The sequence below is a fragment of the Helicoverpa armigera genome, chromosome 28 (genome assembly GCF_030705265.1).
Source record: "Helicoverpa armigera isolate CAAS_96S chromosome 28, ASM3070526v1, whole genome shotgun sequence".
Classification (NCBI taxonomy): domain Eukaryota; kingdom Metazoa; phylum Arthropoda; class Insecta; order Lepidoptera; family Noctuidae; genus Helicoverpa; species Helicoverpa armigera.
Window position 1 is genome coordinate 4,461,335 of NC_087147.1, and position 11,575 is coordinate 4,472,909.

At 34.2% G+C, this 11,575-nt stretch overlaps 1 protein-coding gene across 1 annotated transcript; it reads right to left on the reverse strand.

Moving 5' to 3' along the window:
• On the reverse strand, positions 1 to 8,766 carry LOC110381489 (uncharacterized). The gene is made up of 11 exons (XM_064042348.1): positions 8,610 to 8,766; positions 8,105 to 8,340; positions 6,428 to 7,748; positions 5,779 to 5,960; positions 5,194 to 5,409; positions 3,733 to 4,941; positions 3,195 to 3,503; positions 2,640 to 2,960; positions 2,006 to 2,190; positions 1,471 to 1,596; positions 1 to 851 (listed from the first exon to the last, which is right to left on the reverse strand). Exons 1-11 carry the CDS (start codon positions 8,629 to 8,631, stop codon positions 578 to 580), a joined length of 4,401 nt encoding a protein of 1,466 aa, XP_063898418.1. The 5' UTR covers positions 8,632 to 8,766; the 3' UTR covers positions 1 to 577.
• Positions 8,767 to 11,575: the final 2,809 nt, after the last annotated feature.

An 11,575-nucleotide genomic window follows, 5' to 3' on the forward strand; every position in this document is an offset into this window, starting at 1 on the left:
ATTTTGTAGTCTGAAACAAAAAATAATAGGGCACTAAAGGGCACTAATTGCCTATTGTAATTATAACAAAGATTGGTCTTTCCTGTGCACCTCTTGATTCTTGAAAAACATGAATGCTTTGTTCATGAATTATACATCCGTGAATTGTATTTTGCGTGTAGAAACTTATCATGGATCAGTAAGTTTTATTCTTATTCACATAAAATAACGGGTTTGTAAAGTCCCTTCGATGTCATTATAAACGGATTCAACTGTATTTTTATTTTGTACTGGCATTAAGTGCACAATGTTGCTGTAACAGGGTCCATAATTGTACGCGCTGTAAGCCTATTGTAACACCTTGACAAACTTGTGGAACGCAAATAAACGATATGAATATGAAATATTTAACAGCTCTTCAATTATACTGGAAATCGGAATAGCACGAAGTACTTGATAAAAGAAAAATATTTGCCAGAGTAGCACATAATACAATAAAATTTTGCCTTAACTGTACTTAAACATGTTCTAGACAATGTTTTAACATTACTTTCACCTTATATAACTTATATTTACAACAACTGTCTTAATTCCTAACTTAAGCATTCCCCATATACTTATGGTATCTCTTATACATAGTATAAAGGTTAGTCATGGTCATCTGCCCAACATATCCTACAAGTCCTCTCTTCAAGAAAGACATAGCATAAGTGCTGTCACAGGCTTGTATGAGCAGGGCGACGGAATTTTCTAGATGTTGGCGAACCATTTTGGTTGGTGCGTTTCGTTCTAAAGAAGTACAGAGGTCCGCCACTGTGTAGGCCGCTATGCGGGAAACGTGCTTCTTGCGTTTGCTTATTGATTGGGTTAATCTGAAAAAATAAACAAGGTATTAATTTATGGATGGCAAAGGAAAAGTTGGACTGACGGTCTGAAAGATATCAAGGCGCTACGCTAGACGAACCGAGCACGAGCGAAGCATAAGCGGAGCCTTCCTCGGCTTCGTCGATCGCGACTCAAGTGTGGACGTACAACGAACCTACAACGATCACTGTTCGTCAAAACCGACAACACGCGGAACGCAGCCGAGCACGAACGAAATGCTCGCAGCGCGCTCGTTGGAGGCTTGTAAGTCGGTCCACACTAGACGAATTGTGTTCGGCTCGTGCTCGGCTCACCTAGCGTAGACGCAGCTTTAGGAGTAAGAAGGGAGTGGATGTCAATGTGACGGCTGTCAGAAAGCATATTGAACATATTGCACCGACCTTAAATAACTTGGGAACAGGACAGGAGGAAGAAGAGTTCAACTTTTAATATTTGAACTTGCTCAATATTTAGAAAGCCAATTATTTTCAACCTTTTTAGTTTTCACTTATGGTTTAAACTTGGTGGTACCCATAAAAGTATAGACACTCCGTAATCATTAGATTTTAATCTATTTAGGAATTTTAGGTGCAGTTTTGACGAAAGATCTAAAAAAAATTATCATACTTTTCAATAGAATGGGCGATTTCAGCGAGTTTTTCCTCTATGTGTCTCTCGACTTGTACGTGCGTGGTGGCTCGTTCACACAGCGATGATACCAGCGCTCTGTAGCACTGCATGTAACATGGCCATCTGAAAATGTTACAGATACATTAGTTATAATAAAAAAAAGGAAGAGGATTTCATTTGCAGAAGATTTTTTCTTACTTATCCCAGTTATCTATGGAAAAAGTATATTATCTTACTGAATATTTCAATAATGTACCTATCAATTGATATGTTTCCTTACAAAGTAAAACAAAGGTGAATATAAACGAAGTTTTATGCTCACACCTAATAAACTTTCGTTAATCCAGATCCTGGGCGACAACAGAGATTATGTGAGTCAATTATGTATTTTAAAATACGCCTATACCCTATTCTGATGTATAAACGACATTACTGCCAATTTTATCACCAAAATCCTTTCAGCCATGTATGTAACAAACACACACACTTAGTATAAATTTCGCCTGTATAATATTAGTGTGAAAAACATTACCTGTCTTCTAAAACCTCCTCTCTAGCCAGCAACAAGTTATTGAGAACCGCAACACAGCCCTCAAACAACATGAAGAAAGCATCCCAAGACACGTCACAGCGCACATTGAACTTGCTGCTTATAACGAAATGCACTATGTGTTGTACTTCAAATATTATGTCTACGAAACTGTAGTCTAGGGAAATCTGGAAATATAATGAGGAAATATTAAATTATGTAATACTTGCTGTTTCGCGCGGATTTATCCGAATCCCGGGGGAAATAATTCGCACACTCGGATAAAAAGTAGGCTACTTTGTGACTATATCCTTTTACAGGCTTTCTCTGTATATCAAATTCATTTAAAGCGCTCCAGTCGCTTTTGCTTGAGCGCCACAGACAGACATTCAAAGGTACTTTCGTATTTACTATATTAGTAAGGATTTGATATATTGAAAAAGGAATATGACTGTATGTGCAGATGGTTGGCTAAGAACACTTATATTATTGCACGAACTAATTCCTTCAGGACAGGAATCTTCTGAAATTAAGGGTAAATAATACAGCTAATCTTTCAATGCAAAGTCGTTCTTTAAGCCACAAAATATCCATCTATATACAGATAAATAAATGGTAGTAAGTTAAAATCATATACCTTCTTAGCTGCCAGTACTATTTCAGATAACGAATCCAACAACAACTTAACAATTTCACAAATATCATCATCGACTTTTATAACTTTAACAACTACATCTTCAGTAGGAATCTCTTCATTTATTCTGACAACACTGTCTTCAAACTCGTAGTGTTGCCTCATCCAATTCCTCAAATTCTTACATGCGCGGTACATTAATTTCGACATGGCAACACATTTGGGGCCCACTATGCTAGCTTTCAAACATTGTGACCAAAGATATTTGAATACTTTTCGCGATGATATTTCTGCGGTATTGTCTTTTTGTATAAGTGATGGTTTCTGAAAAACGAAAAATTGTAATTATAGCATATTATTTTAGCACATTTTACGAATATAAAAATGTACTTTCATGTAAACTACTAAATCATGTAAACGAACGAGTAGCTAAGTTCTGACAGCGTTATGCAATCTTAGTATAAAATTAGAATTAACCAATCAAATCGTTTCAAGTCATAATTACATATTTTTGAATACACCACTACAAGTTTTCTCGCAAATTAGAAGTTACTTTACCTTCAAAACCACCAAACTGTTGAGATCTCCAACAAAATTGGTCACATAACAATCCACAGAAGACAATTCACATACAAATCTCAAAGTTATTCCCATTTCTTCCAAGCAACTACTACTTATCCTTTTATTTTCTTGTTCTAATATCAACCTGGTTTTAATACATCGCCATATTTGAAGGAATAATTTGTCTTTCTGTTCGAATATTGAGTGGGTTTCCAGTTTCTTTATACGTCTTAGTACAACGTTAAGCAGTTGGATTGAAGAGTCAATGTGTTGTGGTTTTGATTCTGGGTTTTCTATTGTTTTTATCTGAAAATAGTAACAGTTATATGAGTGTTAATCAATTACAGTCCCAAAACGTAACCTAAGGAAAAAGTGAATTTTTATTTGGAATGAATGAAAAAAAGTAAAGGTACAGAGGTAGTTAACTAGAAACTGCACTGAATATATATTCTTTTTCAAAATAGCTTTATCTCTTCTCAACAGACTAAAAAGAGGAAAAGAGAGGTCGTAAAGAAATATACAATTGCATACTCACAGCATTTACTACGAAAAATTCCAACGCAGTCAATAAGCATTCTAAATTCTTTACATCTTCGCCATCTGAAGCATCACAGTACCTCGAAAGAGTTAAAGAATAGGCCACCATTGCGTTCAGTGTTGCCACATTACCCTCAGATTCTACCACACTATCTTCAATGTTACCAGTAGCATTTTGTGAAAAGCTACTATTGCTGAAATCAATGTTTTTAAAGGAATCCAACAGAGATTTGTGTAGTTTTTCTTGTAAATCTGCTAATATAGATCTGAAGGCACTAGCAGTAATGGCTTTCTTCTGTTTTACTATCGATGGTAGAATTAGACAAGTGACTTGGAATACAGGATCATTAAACGATTCCATATCAACAATAGTTTTCTTATTTTTCTTCAAAAGCTTTTCAACTATGTTTTTGACTTGATCACTGTCTATTCTGACTTTCTTCACTGCTAACTCAAGGAGACTCTTGATGATAATCAAACTGTTTGGTGTTTTTATTTTCAATGTTAGCAATTCTAATAAAGAATTGTCTTTGAAATTGAAAATGGCATCAGATGGGAATATCTGATACAAGTCTGGTCTTTGTAGACTTAATTCATATATACTTTGTAACACATAGTCAATATTTCGTTTAAGTTTTTTTGCAGAAGAGTTTTTCTTGATTGCCAGCAGCACAAAGATTGCTACCAATTGGTAGTTTTCTTCTAAGTAATGGATCGGCAACTGTTTGTATATATTCACAGAGTTTTTAATTATATCTTGTGATTCAGAATTAATACTGATTTCATTGAAGTAATTAATCATATCCACTTCTCTAGCAAAGGCAGCCATATTGAAATCCGCTTTGCCCAACATTTTGCTTAACGAATCACTATTTTCAAAGCATTTAGCTACATTTTTTGCTGTTTCTAACACCAACATGTTTAACAAATCTCTGTTGTTTGCTATCGCATCTATTTTCAATATTTCAGTATCTGCATCGGCCAAACAAAGTTTGATCAAACATTTGGCCAACTGTTTGATATGCGATTTGTCTAGATTGGTGAATAATATTTTACAGAAGTGTGTGTTTTGTAAAAGGGATGGGTTGGATGTGATTTGTTTGATCAAATGTGTCTTCGTCAAGGTTATAGTTAGATTTAGGTCTTCTTGCTTGTTTCTTATTGATAATAATTGTAGGGCCATTGTTTTGGCTAAGAGTAAATTGTCCTGAAAAACAGATGAATACACAGTTATTTTCAAAAGTATTTAAATATCCAGAATAAGTTATTGAAAAGAGAAGCTTATTATAGAGAAAAGGAATTATCATTGATTGATAGTGCTCTAGAAATTGACAGTGTTATAGAAATTTTAGGGAAGGAACTACGCCCACTTACAGCATAAAAGTAGAATATTTTATGTTATTTATTCCGTCGGTTGCACGTGAAGAAATAACAATAAACTTTTAGCATAAAAACTTACCAAAATTACAACAGCTTCATCATCTTCAATCTTTTCAGCGAGAGCTACCCATTGCTTGCTATTCAAACAAGGCAACAAGAAACTCAGGTCGAAAACCGCCGATGTATCGTTCTCAGGCGAAATCTCCAGTTTTGTGTTACTGTACTTTATGTTCAGAAGCTTGAGTTGAGCAAAACTTTGACATAGCTTGAGGAAGGATACTATCAAGGGCGGATTCTGTAATGTAAATGTTAAAAAAATAGTTGAAATGTAATACTTACAGAAATAAGCTAATTAAAGTGACTGCAGGTTTCTATTCTATTAATATTTACGAATTTGACTTTCAACTTATATCTTGCTTACAGAAATTTTAACCAACTTAATCAAAGCCCAGTAGAATACTACTCTTGTCTGTGCAGAAAAGTAACTGAATAAATAATAGGATATAGCAAGTAGGTTGATTTCCGAGAGCTTAAATTCGTTGCATAGCTTGAAAATATCAACTGCTAGAAACAAAGGCCTGATCTGGACCTTTTTGCTTGTACTCGCCATGCAACCTGATTATCTAGAAAATGACTAAGATAAAATTAAAAAAAAAATACTCACATAACTCAATTTCAGAACACACACACCCAATTTACCCAAGCACTCAGTTTCGAACTTGGAATACATATTCCAAAAATCTTCAGCTATATTCAGCGGTACAGTGTGATCGGCCATCTTGTTGTGCTGTAGAAATGACGACAAAATGGCGGATAGTACTTCTGTTAGAACTATGATTGATGGACCTGGAAAACAGGAATGTTAATTAGTTAGCGAGAGTAAATCCTACTAATATTATAAACGCGAAAGTTTGTAGGTATGGATGTTTGTTACTCTTTCACGCAAAAACTACTGAATGGATTTTAATGAAACTTTACAATAATATAGCTTATACATCAGAATAACACATAGGCTACAATTTGTAAACATATTGTTCGAAATACTAAACCTGCGCAGACGAAGTCGCGGGCACCAGCTAGTTCAAAATAATTGCTTGCTTTTCTCCTAATTATTTTTTTTTAATATGCTTTTAGGGCTGAGAAGGGGCTTTTGAAGCCCCTTCTCAGCAGCTCCCCTTTAATATATGACAAAGGAAATAACTAAACATTTCAATAATATAAGAAAACGTGTTATGATGACAATAAGGGGGTGTATCATTTTCCCAGTAATAGAATAGCAATAAAAAGGTGTAACAAACTTCATAATTACTTACTGACAAATCCTTCTTCCAACATCATCAGACAATGCACTTCAATATCTTTCTGAAGTGATTCCAAAAGCTCTTTATTTTGCCTGAACATTAATTCCGAAGTTAATTTCCCAAACAAAGCTACACTGGCTCCAGGGAACAAATCTGCACCATTTATTATTTTATTTTCCAACTTTTCACAATCTACTCCACTGGCTTTCGCTTCTTTTACCTTCTGTTTCAGTTCAAACTGCTCAGTGTTGCTAGCTTCCAAAAGAGTTTTCACTGATGGTAGAATTTGAGTGATAAAAAGAGTTCCTCTGCTTAATTTGAAAAGTATTTCCAATAAGCAGTTCATGGTTTCTGTGTAAGATTCTATAATGCTTGCACTGGTTTTCTTTGCAGTCATAATTGGAGGTAGAATTAAATCGATTTTTTGTTCAATTAATACCGGATCTAATTTTAGTGCCATTTTTATTATTTGCAATGTAGTTTTGTCTAATTTCCCTTCAAGTTTCAGCTGTCCCATCATGACAGCTTGTAGGAATGATGTGAAATTCTTCTTTATTTCAACCTTTGATATTTTTTCGCCAAAAGTATCAGTTAAGCGCACGTTAATATCAACTTCGTTTTTATGTAAAACCTCTAGCATGTTAAGGAAGAGTGTCCTCTTAGTTTTAGCATCATCTCCTTCCAATATTGAGGGTAGATTCATAGCTGGCACTATGAAGCTCTGTTCCATATTCAAAACGTTAGCGACCATAATGTAAAAAGCAAAAACAATCTGGTTCTCCTTTTGAAACGAACTTACAAATACGTCTATGAAATTGTGTAAGAATTTTAAGTCACTATCTGATCTGTTTTTAGGAAATTCAAAGAATGTGTTCATGATTTTGATTACGGATTGTATGTTATCACCTTTTTCAGCTATTAATTCTTCAAGATTGTCTTTCCTGATTAAAGTTTGTAAGAAACTAATGAAATAAGTTCTCTTATTGATAGGAAACAGTATATTCTGACAGACATCTATAGCATCTTTTCTACATTCTGTATCCAAGAAACTAAAAACAGTTTCTAGGTTTTCACCGCTCAACAGTTTCATAATAAATTCTAATTTCTTCTTCGATTCTCTGTAGTACTTTATGAAGTTATTTAGAATTTTTTGACTCAGCTGTGAGTTTGTGTTATCATTTCTTAGAAACTGAAGGAGAGTGATTGCAATAGTGAGGTAGTTGTCAATTTGTAGGCTTAATTGCGATGTTATTTTGGGGTTCTCTAAAAATGATGAGATGTACTGTATGTCTGTTATTTGTAACGGGTTTCGCTGTATGTATTGTGAAACAATCTGAAATGGAGAACATGTCAAATTAATTGTTTGTACAGGAAATTTTACTTTTAAACATAGCAATATTGTTGTAATGAACATTAAAGTACCATTCTCAGTTTCTAAACTTATGTATTTTCTGCACAGCATTCTGGAGTGTATAATAAATGCGAAAGTAATTCGGTCTGTCTCTTTTGTTTGTCAAACCAAAGTTCTGTCAAATCATTTTAAATGAAATGTGTTACATACGTAGTTAATTTAGAGCCTGAGATATAACATAGGCTAGTTTTAACTTGGTTGTTGTGGAAAATGGTTCTACCGCAATATGGTTTTAACAACGCAGGGAAAGGCTAACAGCCATGTAACATGAAAAATACCTGTATCAATTTGCTTTTCAGCTCACTTGTCAAATCATCAACTGATGACAACCAATCCAGAACGTTCTTCAACTCTTCACTAGTCAACTTATTTTTCTCAGCAAGGGTATGAAGCCATTCAGCCACAATTCTCTCTTTGGGAGCGGTGGGGAAGTGGTGGGATTGCACCACATTTTTGGCCAGACATAGCCTTTTAGGCAAAGGAGTTTTGTCATCATCTAATCGACGCTTTAGTTCTGAAAATGAAGTAATATAACTTTTGTAGTTAGGAAACAAATAACTTACTGGCTATATTGTAAATTAATAGCAATTGTGATTGAATAATAAGTCATTTTGTCGCATTTCACGGGATATATTTACTACTAAATGATAATCAACGAGTGTATAAAGAGAAATAAATAGAATATAGCCTATATCTTCGGAATTAAAGGCATGCTTTGAGGTTATGTTTTATAGTGATCTTTGAAGCATTTTTTTATTTTACGTGAGATAAACTCTTGCTTACCATTCAGTGGATTTAACGACATGTTGAATTACAACTACTAGTCGTGTAATAACGTTTTAAAAATCAACAAAAACAATTAAACTGTAACACAGTTCATTCGCATGCTGTATTGTTGTTATTCGACGTTTAGATACTGCACAGGGAAACTTTATGTCAAAGTGTCACTTTTCAAAACTTTGTGTATACTTGTGAATTTATGAAAACGATAATGTAACTTCATTTTTAAAAATCAGCTGCTAATATTTCACGCTAAGTACGCAGCCTTAGTAAATGTTTATACTTTCCGGCACAAAAAAATAAAATAAAATTCGGCCTTACGTGGTCAAACTAAACGCAGTTTCTAGACGGGGCGGTGCACAGTGATTCACGCTCCATACAAAGGCGGCCATAAATACGAAACTCACAAATACTTTTAATTTATTTATTTTACACGTTGAAATATGTTAAGAGAAGTGTAAATTATTAAAATTATAACATATCCACATTCATTAAAAAATATATCATTACTATTTAGGTGTAAAAATGTCTCGCAGTAATTTTGTTTTAGACGATAAACCTAGAACATGTCATACTGCGACTTTTAATGAAAAATCTATATAAATAATGGTTATGTATATTAAAAACAACCATAAAGGAATAAAATAAAACAACAAAAATACACGAACAACCTTTTTTGCAAATACACACAAAACACAAAATATACCTACCAGAATACATTCAAGCTCAAAAGTGTTTACTACAAACAGATAACAAATCTAGTACAATTTTTGATAGTACACCTTTTGTTTTTGACAGGGAACTTTCGTAAACCTGTTAGGAAGGGATCTGAATGAGGAAGTTGATGGTTCAACTTTGTCAGATCTGAGATACATGTAACTCAATTCGCTCTACATTAATATTTTCAACTACATTCAGCCAATCTGAATATTCTCTCTATAAACTTAGATCTACTACGATTTGATATTGCCCAATAATGAGAAATTCGTTTACATACATTCATAATTTTATTAATTAAAGTCTCTAGTTTGATATTTTCGATGTCATCCGAAAGGCACGATGTTTCTGTAAAAGTATTCAGGACATGTTGCATTTTTCATTTGGACTACCCTCTTTAGAGTGCCAAATGTCAAAAATAGTCGTCCTCGAAACAGAACATTTGAAAACTTTACCTAAAACAACATGAAAGCTGAACTTAAAATATAAAGTTTTTTCAATACTATGGACATGCATACTTTGACACTCCTTTAACCCAAGAAGGGGCAGAAAGATGCAGATGAAACTTATATGGTTTTATAAGAACATCCTCTTTATTCGAAAAACATTTGCCTCAAGTGCAGCACTGAGCAGCAAAAAGTTATAGGTCCAAATGAAATCAAAGTATACCAAACAAATCTACAAAAACGCTACCTTCAATAAAAAAATAAAAAAAAATATTAAACGCATTAAAAAAAATAAAAAAGTAGTTGATAATAGAAGTACATACCTTGGTCTTGGACCTCCATACTATCACTATACGTAAACACTTGATTTGGAATAGTGACACTCAAAAACAAAGTGTTAAGTTTTGATGTCTCACACGTTGCGATAATTAGACTCGAGATGCGCCAACTTCCGATGCACAAAAGTGGTCAATAAGTTGACCTTATGACACGGGTATTTAGAGTTTTTGGTAGCTTCTTTACTTGTTAATCAGTTAGTAAGTAGATCTAATGGGGATAAGCCTATGACATTTTTCGATTTATGGCCTTAGAGTGAATCACTGTGCGGTGTTTTCGGGGCGGTTTCGCTTGAATTTGTTTTAATATGGTAAAAACTAGTATGCGATGGTAAATTGTGCTGTTTTATTTAAACTGATTTTAGTAAATTAATCAACCATAATAAATTTATTTTTATTACCTAACATTCAACAGGTATGTACCTTCTCTTAGCAAAGTAGCGCAGAGTTAATCCCAGGAACCTTCTTCAACCAGGAAATCTTCTGTAGGTAGGTTCTCCCCATATGGATTCCTATATGCACTTACTATCCCTATTGACACTAAAAACTTTTTGTGAAACCGGCCGAATTGAGAACCTCCTCCTTTTTGGGAAGTCGGTTAAAAATAATGTACGTTCTTAAATAGTTCCTCATATACTTCCCATATAAACTCCCTTGTCTAACTTATATACTAGGTATCCCTATTTACTCTCTTATGTACTACACAAGAGATGATGTCATGTACTCTTGTACTCTTCTTATGTAATTCCATAGCACTCTTTCGTGTTCGGAAAACGCGCGCCAGAGTCGCTGCGCAGAAAACATTTTAAATAGGAATTAGTGGGGGGCGAAAGGTGCATGTACGTACCGTCCTTGCTCGGAAGTTGTTAGAGAGCAACCCTTACGTTTGGCGAGAACTTAATTTTTATTTTTTTCACTTTAGGGAGCTAAGGTCCGTTCTATTTTAGTCAGTAATGCTAGAAGATATTATGATCAGTTTGTACCTACAACATGGATCCTACACCGATTTTGATGTTTTTTTTTTATGGAGATATATTGAAACATGAAGACAGACGTAGGATAATTGGAAGCCAGTATAACCGCGGAAAACAGCATGTCTAATGTTAATGCAGGATAATTTGACTTTGTAACTAGGTCCAATGTAGGTAAATCTTGACGCCCATCAGAACATCTTCAAATATTATCGTATCAGAGTCTCTACTTATAAGGAAAGGTCATCAGCAAAAGAGTTTACATAACCTTTTAAGGAAGCCATCAAAACGCCCTTCAAAACAAAAAGAAAACGCCAGACATTTCAATTTAATAACGATAAGTAAACATCTAAACACGAAATGAATGAGTAAAAGCGATTCATTCATAAAAATGCCAGCCATTTTGTGAAAGGTTACATATTAAACGAAATGTTTTCTCCACGGTCGGGATGCGTCGGTAAATTAGGCCAAGGAGAAAATTTGCGCAGGCGTCAAAAAAT

Excerpts from the sequence above, each read along its gene's own strand:
- LOC110381489 (XM_064042348.1), bottom strand. The coding sequence starts at position 8,631 with ATGTCGTTAAATCCACTGAATG. Across the intron at positions 8,341-8,609 it reads GTCGTTAAATCCACTGAATG|AACTAAAGCGTCGATTAGAT; the intron begins GTAAGCAAGAGT and ends CTTCATTTTCAG. Across the intron at positions 2,191-2,639 it reads TAGTACTGGCAGCTAAGAAG|ATTTCCCTAGACTACAGTTT; the intron begins GTATATGATTTT and ends TTATATTTCCAG.